Consider the following 17,760-nt stretch of genomic DNA (forward strand, 5'->3'; position numbering starts at 1 on the left):
GCTCTAGTGTTAATTTTTTAAATTTTGTTTTTAATTGATTTTATTTTCTTTTCCTTAATTCATAAATTAGTCCTGAGAGCGCTCAGATCTAAATCAACTTCCTAATATCCAAACTAGAATCTTAGCGTTATTTTCATGATTTTAAAACAGAGACCTTAAAAAAAAAACACTTTCAAAACCCTGCAGTTGCAAGTTTTAGCAACCAAATATATTTCTTTTTCAAATACAACATCCTTTTAAAAGGAATTTTTAGGAGATATCGGTTCCTTTCTCCCCCAGCTCTTCCTTTTCTCCCTCCTCCTGCCTAATTCAGAGCAGTTACAGCTTTATATCTGGTAAGTCTTCTAACCAAAGGAGTATCACAGACTGTTATTAGAAGCAGGCTTATAGAGATACTTAATATCTCATTCAAAAGGAATTGCTCCTTTCAATGTATCCCCCTCTCAAACCAAAAACTTACATTCCTCTCAAACTGGCTTACCTCTACAAACACTGCAACACTGGTTCTCTGGAAGAACGTGATCTTTTTCTGAGCAGTTCAGTGGTGGACAAGTCTCTGTTACTTTTACTAAAACTCCATTCTGAAAATAAACAACATTTTTAAAAAATTACATTGGTAAAAACACATGCAGTGGGGCAAGGATCACGTACTTTTCCATCCACAGCACTAGCAATCTCCAGCAATAACACTAGTAAACTAGCAAGAAGCAAGTTAAATTTACCAAATATGTAGTCTCAAAGTATAGTTGTCTTCTTTTCAAATATTTGAAGGAAGTAAAGGATTTCATTCCAGGTTAAAGACAGTCTTCCTGCTTTCTGCAAATCTGCGCTTTATTCCTCTCATTTCACAGTCCAAATGCTTCACTGATAAATTATTCAAGTCAAATTCACACAGCAAGACCAGTATTTTCAAGTGTTGTGTTGTTCTGTCGAGTCCAATTACAAGAGTCTGTTCTTTAGAATTACTGATCCCCTTATTTCCAAAGTTAGGTCCTTCAGAGAAGAAAACTCATCTTGACAGATCCCTGTAAAACTGCTGTGTAAAATCAAGCCAAAGACATTTCTATGATTTTGATTTCTAGATTTAGAACAAGACTGTGATTGGAGGTCTAGATGCTGGTAGAAGCTTTCTATAACCACAGACACAGAGCCTTCATGAGGAGATTCTTTCTTCACCAGATTTTACTCCAACTTCTTCCCATCCAGCAAATCAGCCTCACTACAATTCCAGACCAAACAGCTCTCCAGCACTTTAGTTCATTGTTTCTTAAAATCTTGCCCCAAAATAGCCTTGTCTTTTACCTTACCCCCTCCCCCCTCCAGCCTTCTTCATAGCATAATTTACTTGTTCAGAACCCTTTCTGCAGCTATGCCATCACTGAGAACTGGCAAGTAGAGCAGAAATTCACAGCTAGGATTTTTGCTCAGCAGGAACTACAGTAACTACCCCACAGGACTATCTACACCTAAGCAATCTCATTTTCCAAGCTATGAAACTCCATGAAGAAAGCAGGCAGCCTGCTATGCTGCCAGAACACCTTTTTAACATCAATCTAGTCCCCACTCTTTCCAGAATATTTTTCATGACATCTCAGATGGCAGAAGAAAAACGTGGGATAAGAATTTCTGCTTTCCTCAAATGAAGAAATTTCATTTTCCAGCTATCATGATTGCAGAGACAAGTTTAAAAATATTATCTAAACATATCCAGGGCTAGGAAAGCAGAGGAAAACCAATACCAAAAAATAGACAAAGCCTCATTAAAGGCATCATTCTCATCATCTGAGGGACCAGATAACGTGACTTTGAACAGAGGATATTGAAATGACCTGTGAGTCCACCCAGTATGAGTAAGCACTTCAGTGCAGAAGCTTGCTTTCATATCTACACAACACTGTGCCACACCACGCCAAAGCACTGGCTCAGGTGCACAGGTAAACCTTTGCTGGTCATCAGCCACTTCCCCTCCCCACACCAATTCAGCTCAGTCCCTCCAGGCTCCAGAAGGAGCTCTCACAACACTGAGCTGCCCTGCAGACTCAGGAAATGCCTGCTGAGTCTACAAGGCACAGCTGATGTGCCTGAGGTGCCCAGCAGCTTGCAGGACTTGGAGCTGAGAAGTGCAGCTGACCCAGGGAATGCAAATCTGACCATTCTGCAATCACTGCCCACCACTGCCCCTGACATTGCAATCTTAAGGCTAAGAAGGGCCAATTGCCTTTGCTGGCAAGTTGCACCACTTGCTGTCCTGAGAACTATTGCTAAAAAAACCTCCCAGGCATCTGCTTTTCTTATTTTTTGTAGGAAAACACAGCTGCTTACAGCAGCACAGAGGGTACACATCAGAGCAAGTGCCCACAAGAACAGAGAAGTTAATGGAGGCATTAGGTCTCCTCCTGATCTCACTTCCACAAGGGAAAGGGAGGAATCCCCCACGGTTGTCTGTGCAACTGCAGGATCAAATGTGATAAAAGAACCAGACATGGAGCCATCACTTACTATCATGTTATCAAACAACCAGCTAGAAAAGCTCTGGCTGTAACTCATTGCCTATTTAAGCTCAGACAGGACAATTACAGCAGAGAAGAGTAAAGTATGTCAGCATACAGACAAAAAGTGTTGACTGACAATAAATCTGGCCAGGAAAATATGGCCAGAAATGGTGTGAAAGTCAAATGAGTGTCAGGATGAGTCAAAAAGCTAAAGACAAATTTATTCCAAACTCACTGCTTCCATAGTGACTCACAAGGAGATTAAAGAACACAAATTGAGAATTCCATTAATTTCATAACAGATTTTATTTCCTTAAGTTTTCTATTTTCCGCAGAATTTTCATATTGGGAAAACAAATTAAACTTGTTTGTAATTAAGTTTTAAAACAATTAAAACATTTTCACGTTGAACATACTTTGGGTTAAAATTAATTTGTTATAAACTAGTAGAGATCCAATTATAAGAATTATCATCATCAGATTTCAGATTTTATCCACTGAGATAAGTAAGAAGAGTTCACTCTTCAGAATTATTGCTTCAGGCAGCCTTAGAAAAATTACTGCTTTTTATATTCAATTCACATATGTAACAGTCACAGAATGTGAACAGAAATAGATGTCAAAAAGACATTCTTTTTCTGGAATAAATATATCAAGCTTCAGTTGTGACATAGAATTCATAAAGAATGATATCTGGAGTCAAAAATTTACAACAAGGTAATTAAATTTCTCGTAATTACTAAGGTAAGTACATAAAAAAAGGATTGGATGTAAGCCTAATCAGTGACATGTAATGAAAATCTGAACAACAAACAACTCATCTCACATGATCAGCTTTGAAAATTGATAGCAAGATTTCAGATAAGGCTATTTTGGTGGGGTGTTTTTTCCTGTCTGAATTTATCTGTGGCCTCGTTGCAGACATGACAGGGCTGCAGTAACCACGAGGGGCATGGCCAGGACAGGAGGCTGTTTTACACCATCTCTCTCTAGGTTGGGCTGGTGGGGTCAAGAGGGAGCAGCTGGGTATTGTTGTTCCCTGTGAGTCAACCACCTCTTCCTCGTAACCTTTGTCATTAGTATTGTTGCTGTTACTGCTTATTTTCTTATTCCTTGCTGATTCCAGTAATTTTTTCTTATCTCAACCCGTGATCTTTACCTTTTGTGCCTCCAATTCTCCTTTCCATCCCACACAGGGATGTAGCTTCAGTGAGAGCACCACATCTGGGAATATCATTCCTGAGCCACAACAAGCTGTTACTGAACAGTCTCTTAGGATAGTTTCAAACAGCAGCCTTAGTTGTCACTCTTAAGAAGCACCTCATTCCTTGTCTTTATAAAAAACTTTTAGTCAACCTTCCTGAAAGCTGTGGGCCCTGTCCATTTTGTATGGCACACTGTGACTGCCTGCTCTCAGCACTAATGAAGAGGCATTTATTTTTGCACCCTCTCCTTTCGAGCATGTCATCTGTTTATGAACAGGCATCATGTTCACAGGCAGGTGATTAACTGCAAATTCCCACTCCAACAGAAGTTATAAAATTTTTTCCACTGACATGGAAAATGGCCCACATCACCATACTGGTGAAACCCAAAAAGAAAAAAAAAAAAAAACAACCCTAAACAAACCAACAAACAAAAAAATCAAACATTTATTGAATGCAGAAAAATGCAGTTAACACAAGCTCATACACACTTGTATTTTATGGCCTTCCCAGCACAAGAGAGAGATGAACAGCTGGAGAGAGATCAGCCATGGAGCACGAGGATAAATAATAGACTGGAGCATCTCACAGGAGGAAAGGCTGAGAGAGCTGGGCTGTTTAGCCTGGAGAGGAGAAGGCTCGGAGGGGATCCTACAGACACATACAATACCCAAAGGCAAAATGCCAAGAGGATGGAGCCAGGCTCTTCTCAGCAGTGCCCAGTGACAGGACCAGGGCCCACGGGCACGAACTGAAACACAGCAGGGCCCATCTGAACATCAGGAAACACTCCTGCAGTGCGAGGCTGCCCAGGGAAGCTGTGGAGTCTCCATCCTTGGAGATATTCAAAAGCCATCTGGATATGGCCCTGGGCAACTGGCTCCAGGTAACCCTGCTGAAGCAAGACAGCTGGACAAAATGACCTCCAGAGGTCCCTTCCAACCTGAACTGTTCTGTGATTGTTAAAAATACCTGTGCGCTCATTTTTGTCGTTGTAGATTCATCTAAAGAGTGTTTGTGGGCAGGATTCCAGCTGGGAATGGTTGTTCATGAATAACATCTGTGCTTATGGTTAAGAGGATGTGCATGATAAATATTTTTAGTCTGGATTAGTTTTGAAAAATTAAAAAAGGTCCCTCAGCCTGATAAAGAACATCTTCGATCTAGGTGGATCCATCAGTACTGCTTTTTGTAAGATGGAAAAATAATAAAAAATAAAAGCCTCTTAAGTTTGGATCAGTACATATGCAAAGAATAAGGAATCTATCCTCAAATAAAAATAGCAATGTGAAATTTCATCTTAAGCTTTTTGACATTACCCCACTTATAAATATATTCTCCTTTACAGACATGAAGATTTTTAAGTCATTTTTATTAACACTATTACACTGACAATAGATGTGTACCCTCCACTGTATTCCTTCATGGATCAGCAGCTTTTGAAACTTGATGGCAGTTTTTCAAGTCTGGGAAATTAAACCATATTAAATTTTGTAGGACCCTCCCCTGTGACAAAGTCCCTCCTTTACTTACACAACATCTTTTCCACACAGGACAGAAAACAATGACACAGCCACAGTTTGACTCATCACCATTCATCCTTCAGTGAGTGAGCATGCCTAGCTGAGGCAGTAGACAAGGAGGTCATGCTGAAGATATAGTGAATGAACCTCCTGCATGGAGACACACCAGCCCACAGAAAGTGATGCAAACACCCTCTTAAAAAACTCTCCCCAGGCCAGTGAGGTTTAATATCTTGTTGAAGCACAGTTGGAGAAAGAACTTCAGTTTGTTGTGGTTTCTGTGAAGGCATGCATCATGCATTTTTTATGGTGCCTCTTTCACAGATGCCATTTTGAATATTTATCAGTGCTGTCAAATTAAGATGCAATTACCAACTGCAATGTTACTGCAGTTAACACTGCCATATCATTTTCCTTGTAACAATAAGCAAAATACCAAAGCGGTTTTCATTACTTTACTCATTCCTAATGACAGATATTTGATGGTTGGTATTTGCTTTTAATCTTCATGAATGCATTATCATACTCCTAATGATGAATATAACACTCTTATTTATAGCACAGAGAAGTTCCACAGACATAATTCAGATCTCTGGTTTCACTTTAACATGAAAATACTCCTGTTCTTACCTTATACATGTACTACCATTCTCAAATAAACATTCTGGCATCAAGGCAATGACCTTCCCCATATATTTGTATACACAGTGTTGAGCACCCCATACAGCTCAACAGCAACAATAGCTAAGTAATTCTGTATAACAAGCTGTTTTCACAACATCTGCAACCAGTTATTGTCCATTTCCATTAGTGAAAATACAATTGCTACTCTGTACACTCAGCTCCAAGCACAACAATAACCAGATCACTGCAATCTTTTCCAATGCACATTCACCAACTTTCCCTGAATGGATCAAACACAGCCTCCATTCACCTTTGTTCTTAAATACTGACTGCCACGGTCCAAATGTCATGAATTTGCCAAGAAAGAGCTCCATCCACTCCAGCACTCTCTAATTTACCTCAATTATTAGAAGAACGATATATAGTTTGAACAATACTATGGGAAATACAGAGTAACACACAATATAACAAGAAGGTTGCCTCAAATTTTAGCAAATTGTCTGAAATAAGTAATTTGCTCAAGAGACTCTTATTTTTCCTAAAGCTCATGAAAGCAGAGATAAGAGAAAACATTCTTCCAAATAATTTTGCTCATATTTTTCTTATCCTGCAAGGGTCGTATTCCTGCCTTGTTTTCATATTTGTGGCTTTCAGTGACTTCAAGGTCACCTTTTTCAAGACAACAGATGTCACATTTGCATGAAGGAAGCCTAAAGAAATGCACTAACTTTTCACTGTCACTTCTGAACACCACAGATACATTTAAAATCAGGACAGGTTTATACAACTGAAACTTACTCGACATTCCCTGCAGCTCTTGGTTAATACTCGTTGACCTTCTGCTAGCACTTTGCCTCCATAGATACACTTGGCTGTAATTCAAGAGAAGGAGGGAGATTAAAAATTAATAAATCAATATCTAAGCAGCAAATAAATGCAAGGTATAACATAGAAGTAAAACCAGTATTCACATACACAGAAAAAATATTAATACAATAAAAACATGATGCAATTTTCTTTCATCAGCAATCAGTATCAACTATAATTACAAACAAAGAAACAAACTATAAATTCATTTTAAGAGAAAGTAGCCTCTTTACCCATACTAAGGAGAGGGAATAGGATCATAAATAGTACGTCCTGGACTAAATAACCTATCATTCAATAGAAAATATTTTCACTACTGACACTGTGTAGAGTAGCTACAGTATTTGTGTTACTAGAGGTCCTCATGACTCGCTTCAAGAACTGGAGATGTTTACTAGAGTCCCATTCATCACGAGAATAATGTAAGCACAGATTTCAATTAAGCCTTCACATTTTTTGTGGGCACAGAGGTGAATTCTTCAACTTGCTGGAAGACTCCATGAACAGATTAGATGCAGTGAATGACCATACTGAATCAACAAACTGCAAAAAACTATTTCAGGAAACCATCCTTCAAGAACACATGAAATATGCAAGATTTTCCCAGGAAACTGAGAACTCCCACTACAGATTTCTTGTCTGAAGTTTTGACCCTTCTGCTAAAGACAAGTGCTGCCACAAATGAACCAACAGACTGGAACACTCCTCACTCACTTCACAGCAAAGCCACCTAGCTTGGGACTACTGCCACCATGAAGAAGGCAACGTGCATCAGGGCCACAGCAGCAAACAGCTTGCTCAGTTATGACCAGAACTATCACAGTCCCCATGCAGGTGCACGTCTAAATTCCAATTCCAGAGAAGGACAGTAAACCCATCAATTAAAGAGAACAGCTGGACTGTTACAATCTCACACAAATCAAGTATCCACTACAAAAGCACCCTACATTACAAAGCAGATCAATGCTAAACACTGATAAAATAACCTTCTGCTGTGGCATTTCAGCTCTTTTTGTACTTGGCCAGTAAAAGCCTGACCTGTGACACTGAAAGGAAAGCTAAAAGGTGTAAATCCTATGTTGCAATTGAATAGCACTTTAGAGTTTTGCAGAGTCAAGCCACAAGCATAGTGCAAGTGTTCAGAGTAGTCTGCTCTCAAAAGACACTATCTAGGACTGTTTTACCTAAATTTCCCTCCTGAGTGCCCAGGTAAGGGAAGCACTCACAGGTGCAAGTGTGTCCCCTTTACAGGTGATGCCAATATTTCCACAGCAGCAACTGTCATAGCCAGACTGATTCCCAAATTTTAAGCAGAAGAGACTGCTAGGTCAATCTTCATGAATTTTCAGACATAGGTTTGCTTCTAATGACTCAATGACTCTTTGTGAAAAATGCTCATTTCTTAAAAAAAAAAACAAACAAACAAAAAAAAACTTAAGATTTTCAGGATAACTCAATTTTCATCATCACTAAAGCATTTAAAAACAGGCTTCTTCCTTTTGGTATCCTAGTTTTCTTTGTTTTTTAAAAGCTGCCCTAGTTTTAAGCCTGACTTCTTGTGATCTCACTTCTGAAGAAAACTTCAGATGCGGAAGCCTCATTTAAATTAGGAATCCCAGTAACTATTTTTAGGAGAATTTGAACTAGAGAAATCTCCTTTTTCTTTTCCCCTGACACAACTGCTTCTAACAAAAGAATGGACACACCGGAAAGCAAATTAATGTACGATTCAGAAAAATGATATTTAAAACAAAATTATAGTCTTTTGCCAAATATTATTTTAAATGCTAACACAAGGTGGCAGGGATCAAAATTCAACTGCCTAAACCCCATAACATATCAGACATTAGAGCTTTGTTCATTAACCCTTAGCTAAGATGGGAAAGTGTTCAATAACCCAGCCATTCAATAATCCCTAGAGACAGAAAATTACAACTGATGGTTCTATCAGAGCTAAATAGAAAAAGCACAGAGAAAATAACACCTGCAGTGCAGCTCTTTGGAAAACCTCTGCAATTACTACTCTCTACCTAGAGGTGACTAACTGTGGTCCTAGCACATCATTTTGTCAAGGAGCTGGCATTTACAATCAATTTCAATCAACTTCCATACGTCTCTTCCCCATTGACTGACATGCTGAGTTCTTGTCAGAATAACAAGTCAAGTTTGTGCCAATCACTGACAAAAGGCAAGTTTGATTGTTCATCTTCCCATTAGAAGTAACAGGAACAGTTTACTTACGAGGATATACACTGAATCTACAATTTTGTGCCTTGCAATTTCTCTGTGTCAGATTTTGACTCTTGCGCATACATCCAGTTTCATGAAAGAACTTCCTAGACTTTCAGTGCTTTAAACAAAAATATTTTGAGACAAAAAAAAATACAGGCCAGCATGGGCACTTTACCACCCAAGTACTCTGTCCACGAACATCTTTTATTATGCAGAATACTCACACTGACATACAGCTGAGACAAAGGAGATCACGTGAGAAACAAGAGCAAGTGCAAAACCACAGCTAAAGGCTATTTGTGCATGGAACTTATGAATTCAATGACTGAAGAAAGGTGACAGAATGCTAAAAAAGTGTGATTATTTTCCTAATAAATCCTAAAATAATTCAACATCCCAGTCCTAATAAATTATTGAAAAGCCCATGCATGAAGTTTACTCATCCTTCAGAACAGATATGGGGAAAGAATTTGTGTTTCTTAAGGTACAACTGGCATTAGTATACAGATAAAATTTTCATACATACATTGTCTTTGTTCCTTGTACTACTATTAAAGTAACAAATATTGAATATTCCTTCCACGAATGTTACTTAGCAGCTTTCATTCCCAGAAAAAGGAACTGAAGGCTGACGATAACACCAAGCACAAAACATACTTAGCTTTTCTTTCTTCTCATTAATTTATTTTGAAATTAATTACAGCAAACTACAGCTCCACACAGTGATATTAAGCCAGGGTCTGATATTCTGTCATGTTTATTTTAAAGAACAGCCTTTTAACTTGGAATAAAATATAACAGCTTGGTTAGTTATTCATCACAAAAGAAAGTTCAGACCACAGCCTTGATGATCCTCAACACCAAGAGGAGACACAAACTGGAACCAAGTCAGTCGTCCCAGCCCCCAACAGGATGAAAAATTTTACATTAACAATAGGTAAAAATAGCACCTCAGAAATTTGCAATGCTCTTTCATTTCTCAGCAATTATTTATTTTCCTCTTAAATAACGTTTGCCACTTCGACTCATGCTACCTGCATTACCAGGACCTCTGAAAATCATTACAAAACGTGCCTGCTGGCAGGACAAGTTCAACCCTGCTGAGATAGAAGGCAGAACAGCGAGGTCTGTGTGATGCACTCACCCTTGCACACCTTGCAGCACTGACTTTCCACGTGCACGGGGAGAGCATCAGGAGCACATTCGAGAGGGGGACAGGACATCCTTCGGCATTCCACAACTCCGCTCTGAGAAATGGTTTTAAGACAAAATTCAACTACTGCTGCTGCAATTAGTATTTTACAGAAAGCACTAAGAACTGTTTAAGTAAAGGAAAATACCATTCTGCATTATGAACCTATGCTTCAGTGACAGACTGAATCCCACGCAGCTACAAAATGAATCAAAGTGCAGCTGAAGGTGAACTGTCCTTGGTATTTTGATACATATTACTGATTTTACCCCACACTCCCAGAGCAAAATACATTAAATGGAAAACAAGTCAAGAACGTAAGCCCTACTTTCTGTATACTGCTGCAATAATCTTTGAGTTTTTTAACAATCAGGCTTCTATTTTCCTGAGCAAACAAAGGCTCTCTTCAGATATTTATCAAATAATTTCAAAGATACAAGTTCTACATACTAATTCTCTTTCTGTCCCTTGCATTGTTCAGTCTGATAAATGCTGAAAATGAATCGGCAAGTTGTTACCATGCAAGATGCAACTAAGCATCTATGAATACCATTAAGATAATGTCTTCTTTTTGAAAAAGCTACTGCAGTGAAAACAATTCCAAGCCAAACAGACAATGCCAACCCTTCACCCCAAAACCACAAAGTCCTCCCAGCCATAATTAGAACAAACAAGAAAGCACTGTTAAGGGAAAGCAGATTTTAAGTATGAAGCTTACAAATAAGCAATGTCAAAATTTTATGTATTTTACCATTTCCCTCTCTGTTGTCCATGCTGCCACAAGATGCATACTAAAAACATAGTAATTCTCAGAGTGAACATTATGTATTCAAAGGCCATTTTCACATTTTCATTAGATCCTATCCTTGAAACTCTTCAGAAATTCTTACTTTGCATGTGCAATTCCTGCAGTGATCATCTTCAACCCATGAGTCTTTGTCTCTGTAGATCAATCCATTTACTTGACAAGTCTTCTCACAGTGACAGTCTTCCAATTGACTCAGTCTTGTTTCTGCATAATTTAACTATAAATGAAAGTAACTTAATGAGATTTCTGCAATTCAAACACAATTTTTAAAAGCAAAAAAACAGTATATTTATTTTTAGCCAAACCAACTAAAACCTTCAAAACACTGAACAAGGAAATCAGCAGGTATAAACCAACCCCATTCCTCAGATTTTGATGGAGTTAGTACATGGGCATCCCACACTATGATCAATGGAGGAACCCTGGTCCTGGAGTAAATCCCAGGCTTGTGGCTAGCTCTGAACACTCCTTGCTGTTACAATCGAAATACAAGTGTAGCATTTAGCAGTAAATATGTGCATTTCTTCCCTGCCCATACAAATAACTGAAAGATGACAAGCCTCTGCTAAAAAAAAAAAAAAAAAAAAAAAAAAAACATTTTTCTGGCAAAATAAATATAAAAAAAAATTAAAAAGAAAAACATATCAAAATTTACAGCGAAAATTTTGTGATTCGTGAAAGTATTCCTGCCTGTATAAACCCATTATGTAAACAAACCAGATTGCCTAGCCCATAAATGAACTCAAGTGCTTGATTTTTCTTGATTTTAATCAAAGTCAAGCTTGAACCTTTTTGACTCCCAGCAAGGAAAGACTCAGTAGAAATTTCTCTGCTGGAAGTCTTCATGTAACAAACACATCTGAATACAAAGCACACCCTAGTGGAGGCTGAATTTACCAAAGGAAGTTATATTCCACTCAAAAAAGCACAGGAAGATGCCCAGACTGATTTCAGTAGATTGTTAGAGCCACGTGAATTATTTTAGCCATTATATTTAAGGAGGAACTAACAGTACTCTAGCCCAGAAGTGGGGAATGCTGCAATGTAACACAATCCTTTTCTCCTGCAGCAAATTAACATTTTAGCCAGATTCTAACACCCTGACATACAGCCTCTATTTAAGGTCACAAGATTAAATCAATTGAACATATCTACTGGAAAGATTCAGAATGAATTCAAATTACGACAAAAATAAAGTAAGTTTCCAAAGCTAGCATTCATTAGTTTTTAAAAGCTTTGTCTTCACAAAACATAGGTGGGAAGAGGACATAAGGGTGGTTAGCTTGCTACAAGTCATGATCCCTTCATAGCACTCTGAGACAATCTGCCATAGACAGTGCTCTGCTGAACCACTTACACAAGCCCTGTGTCCCACCCTGAGCCCACCAGACTGAGGAGAAGTACAGCCCAAGCAGGAGGGAACTTCCCTTTCTTGCTTTCATTCTGCAGCAACTAAAATTACTGGAAACTGAAACCAGTAGCTGGATGCTTCCTTCCTGGGCAAGCCCAGCTCTGAGTCTCCATAATTTTAATTTATATAAATATTTAAGTAAAATATATATTTTGTAAATATATGTATATTACATTTAAAATATATAAATATATAAATTGCACATACACATTAATTGCAAACAACACTTGCTCATCTATTCAGTGCTGTGATACAGCTGTAACCAAACACAGATTGAGAGAGAAGCTGAAATCCTGGATAGAGTGGAGCCTAAAAGCAACAACTAGACACCAAACCACTTTTTCAAAACACCTTGTTCATGCTCTGCATCTCTTGGTACAGGACCAGGAGCTAGGGATGCTCGCTCCTGCACATTAACAAGCCATTCTCTGACCACCTGCCAGGCCAAACAGGATCTCTGCAGGCAGCTGCACAGCCCTTCAAAGCCTTGACATCCATCATCCCCACAAAGTACACTTGTACCCACATTAGTAACTCGTGGCTATTGTGGCTAGGACTTCAAAGGCACATACAAACCTGAACGCTTCCCTCTAGACCCCCTCTTTTTAACTTGCATTTGTCTACCAAGTTCATTTCCTTTCCTGCTGCATGCATTTTGCCTGGACAACAGGAAACGACTGCAACAAAACAGTCAGGGGACTGCTGTTAACAGAAAATGAATTTGCAATGAAGGATTATGCCAGCACCACTTTATGAAAGCACACAGTCTTTGACTACAAATACTGTGCTCTTTGCTTCCTCTCATAAAGCACTAGCAAGCAAAAATATAATTAACATCAGAGAAAGCAAGTTACTCAGTACACTGCATAATTGGAACTTGCTCATACCACCAGCAGGGCTCAAAATAATTGCCTCTCTTTCACAGTACAAGCAGAAAACTGAACTAAAAGCTTCACATTTTGCATTCAGATCCAGCCTGTCCAAAGCATGTCAGCTGAGTAAGAGGATTTCCAGGATAATGCACGCATGCTCCAAAAAACAGTTTCTCCTTTCCTACTGGGAAGGCAAAGAGCATTTGAAGGCAGTGCATTAAAAAATACAATTTTTTTACACAAGCAGCACTACTATGCAAATCCTATTTTGGAAATTCCTACATTAACTACACTGATAGTAAGCACATATACAGGTTGGCTGCATCTGCATTTAAATCTAATTAATTAATAGGTAAGTGCTGTTTCAAAAGAGATGATTAACTGCCCTCTACCACAAACCAGATGGCTCACCAACATTAACCTCGAAAAGTGTTCAGATTCTCTAAAACACAGTTTCCTGTCCCAAAACTTCTGCACAGCCTTGCTGAAGGGCCTTGGCTTAACACTGAGGTTGCCTATGTATTGTAGGAGCAGAACCTAGAGAAAAATTCCAAAATTCCAAACAAACAATAAAATCCCCAACACTGCAGATTCCCATTCATTTTATTCATGATCCAAAGCTGGGGGGGGGGGGTTGACAAGAAGAAATTTTAAAAAATTAAAAACAAAAAAACAAAACAAAACAAAAAAACCACACGCACACACCACATCACGAGGAGCTGAATTAACTTTTAGACTGATAAAAACATTGATCAAAGGCACTATCACAGTCAGCACAGTCAGCAGATTCACAGGAATTTTCACTTTGGGGCCTCATTTCAATTCCCAGGAAGAAGACTACACCAGTCCTGAAGACCTCACAGGACTTCCCACAGGAAAACCTCACCCCTCTGACAGCAACACATGGTCAGGGAATTGCTGAGGGATTTAATTCTTTTGTTTCTGAATTTATTCTTCAGCATGAAACAGGAAACCAAGCTAAGGCTTCTTACAAAAAGTCAGACTCTGGGTATTTTATCACTATCTTACAAATAATGAAACAGACAACAGAAACGTTATTAAGGAACAACCATGGAGCTATATCCATAAGACTACTGCAGACAGCCAGAAAAAATATTGGCTCTACTCTCAGAGAGTGCCAATTCAGAATAATTTTCATGGTACAAGAAATGGCATACAGAATAAATACTTTCATCTTCGTCTTAGGGAAGGAAAGGAAGGAAATGTGCAACTAAAAAAAAAAAATAAAAAGCTTAGGTACCTACTTTTGCAGTCATTTTTGCCAAGAGTTCTTGTAAATCCATGATTCCTTGCACCAGACTTAAGAAATCACTGCAGGTTGGGCATGCTCAATAGAGAAAGATTAAAAAGAAGAGAAGGAAAGACACAATAACACATAAATAAACAACAATCTATCATACTAAATTTATCTGAACATAAAATGCATCTGTTTATATGGAATTTTTGCCTTCTGGAAGTCAGCACGTGCAAAATTAACAAGGCTGCAAGTATTATTTTCAAAGCAAAGAAACAATCTGCATGAAAAATCTAAAATAGAGATAATAAAAAGATTGCTACTTACTGCGGTTCAGATTAGGACACTGTGTTATATATCCATTAGGTATAAAGATGACTTTCACATCTTGAATAACACCCTTTGCAAAAGAAGAGAAAACTGGTAATACAGATTACAAACATTCACTTCAATCTGCACAAGCTCTTTCACGAGTCATTTCTTCAGTGGATACAAAAAATTATCAGCTCACTCTACTTGTGTGGAAAATTATTGAAGATGAACAAAATATAACAACTCCTCCTATCTCTCTGTGTGTTTGGATATTACAGTGATAATACCACTTTCTCTTTCGCAATCACCAAATATAAGCTGCTTAAATGTCTTTAAATGGGGTGAGACTGGTGAAAAGCAGTGAAATAATATCCATTGCTCAAGCTGATGACACACTTTTCCAAAAGACAAAAAGAAAACACGGTAAAACTGGTTTTTAGACAAATAAGATTGTGAAATCAAACACTGAAAAGACAAGTACCTGGTGCCAAATGTAAGTAACAGTTTACACTTCCAATGCTTGGTCTCATTAAGCCTCCTAGCTCTGTATCTCACCAGGCAGCTCGGGTAATCGTACCTTCAGCCAGGTTGAAATCCTCTCTCTAGCCCAGGCAGACAGAGAGATGTTCTGTGCAGGACTGGCAGAAGGTCAGGGCAGGTGACCTGGGGCTCCTAAACCAAACCTAAAGGTCCAGCGCCTGCTGCACCCTGTGCAGCCCCTTGCCCTGCAAGGAAATCCCCAGTGGAAGCAGCAGATGCAGTGTCCCTGCACACCTGGGCCCTGGAGAACTCCAGACAGTCCAGAAAATGCTGAAGTTTGTGTTTGTTCTTTTAAGCTCAGGATGAAGCATTTGGTCCATCTGTGACTGTGTGATGTACTTATTTCACAGGATCCCATGGCCTTAATGATGTCATGACCACTAACAGAGAGGAGCAAGGGAAATCAAGGGACCTCTAGTGCTGGTATTTTCACTTTCCCTGACTGTTAATTAGATGCTGTGACACAGTTCTAGCTCCTCGCAGACGCAGAAAAATTTCTTTCATCTAAAAAGAAATTTTTCATGGCAGCAGTTATTATCTAATTAAATTACTGATTTGCCAAACCGTGCTTTAATTTTCAGTTAAACTGCAACAGGGTGAATTTTGCAGAGCAAGGACATAATCACTTGCTCATAGGCACTCACACTTCACCCATAAACAGAGGCTTCAGACACTCCTTAAAGCCTGGCAAGGCAAGTAACATTTACACGTTCATCTGTTAAAAGAGCAGAATGTAATCAGCAAGCATTGTTTCCTGCTTATTGTCTCATGAGCAAATATTAAGTGAAAATATTAATAGAGATAATCAGATCACCCTTTCTTTCTTTCTTGCAGAAGTATATACATTTATTAACCTTTTCACCTATGACAATAACAAAACCATAAGTAATAAGAAGTAATAGTGTCCTTGGAAATGGAACATCCTCAAAGCCATTTTACATACTTTTCATCAGCAGTCATCAGTGAGAAATTAGAAGGTGAGGCATAAAAATATATTTCAACACTTAAGCCTCTGCACTGAAAACCAAGAGTAAATGAAATTACTAAGTTCCACCAGACCATATTGCCTAGCTAATGAAACACCATCCAGAAAGAAAGCTATTTTTTTCTTCAGCTTTTTTTTTTTGGGGGGGCCTTTTTTTTCCCTTCGGGTGCATCTTCAAACATGTTTGTTGCATCAGAGTCACAATGCTCAACTGTCTTTTGGATAAGATTTGCATTTAGATATAGCCTGAAGAGGAAAAGCAACTATTATATGTGTCTTAATTTCTGGCTACATGAAAGCATATTACTGTGTAATAACGTATGAATATGAACTTCAGTTCACTAACATAGATAACTTCTAGGTCTATAAACCATCTGAAAATTAATTATTATGATCAAACATAGAAGTGAACTTTCCAAGGGCAGAAGTTTTGCTGATGTATTTTTTTTAATAGAAAGACTTCATTGTAGGCAAACACTTATTACAGCCATAATTATTGTAACAAATATGAAAAAACTCTGATTATTCCTGCTTCAGCATTAGGTCTAGAGCTTGGATTGGTCCTTAACAGTGTGATGTCAGTGGTCAGAATCTTTCCAGTTTTTCCCTTCCCAAGCAGACATCACCTTAATGTTATCAATAAAAACATTTGGCTAATGACAATCAAAGCTTCAGCTCAGCATCAGGGCTTGCTAGGTTGAAGAGCCTTCACCTGGTGCAGGCGGATTACCAGCTGTAAGATGAAATTCAGGTCTGCAGTGCTAAATATCAAGCCCATCCCATGAGAACATAATGCAAAAAGCCCAGTTTACTGCACTTCTCAGATATCTATTAAATAGAACAGTCCTCCCACATTCTGTGAAAAGGCTCATATATTCCATGAGCTCTCCACTTCTGCATTTTCATTTCCTCCACTGCCTTTCATCCTCTTTAAAACCTACTTGTGCCACAGAGATAATGTGATCCACACAGCTGTGCAAGTTGCACTGGCCAGGGCTGGGAAAGGCTCTACACGGTGGCACCAGCAGACGTGCCTGAAACTCCAGTGCCTTGGCAAAGCCATGTCAACAGCCCAGACTTCAACTCCATCAGCACCATGTGCTGCTCCACTCAGGGTAGCCATGCCAGGCACTGAACAGCTGCCCACAGCACTACACTGAGTTTTACCTTAGTCCTTACAACTCCAAATCCAGAATTATTACAGAGTCATGTGACTGTATAAATTATATACAGGATACTGTGCAATAAAATACCAATATTCTTCTCCAGCACCTAATATACAATCCCCAGACACAAGCAGGATCAATAGAGCCTGCTCTAGTAGTTATGAAAACTACTGTCTTGCAACATAAATCACCTTCTCACCAAGGCATTAATAAGCTCATTTCTGCACTAGCTCTTTGGAGGAACCCTTACGGGGAAGGTTTCTCCTCAGCAATAAA

At 38.7% G+C, this 17,760-nt stretch overlaps 1 protein-coding gene across 1 annotated transcript in view; it reads right to left on the reverse strand.

Annotated features, from left to right (window-relative positions):
* NELL1 (neural EGFL like 1) overlaps nt 1–17,760 on the reverse strand; it is a 274,747-nt gene that overhangs the window by 195,084 nt on the left and 61,903 nt on the right. The window contains exons 6-11 of the mRNA XM_062494129.1: nt 14,809–14,881; nt 14,492–14,574; nt 11,026–11,160; nt 10,088–10,190; nt 6,643–6,716; nt 482–581 (exon numbers count right to left, since the gene is read on the reverse strand). Coding sequence (XP_062350113.1) covers nt 482–581; nt 6,643–6,716; nt 10,088–10,190; nt 11,026–11,160; nt 14,492–14,574; nt 14,809–14,881 — 568 coding nt within the window. The remainder of the gene's footprint in view (nt 1–481; nt 582–6,642; nt 6,717–10,087; nt 10,191–11,025; nt 11,161–14,491; nt 14,575–14,808; nt 14,882–17,760) is intronic.

Source organism: Cinclus cinclus, chromosome 6, assembly GCF_963662255.1.
Source record: "Cinclus cinclus chromosome 6, bCinCin1.1, whole genome shotgun sequence".
Classification (NCBI taxonomy): Eukaryota; Metazoa; Chordata; class Aves; order Passeriformes; family Cinclidae; genus Cinclus; species Cinclus cinclus.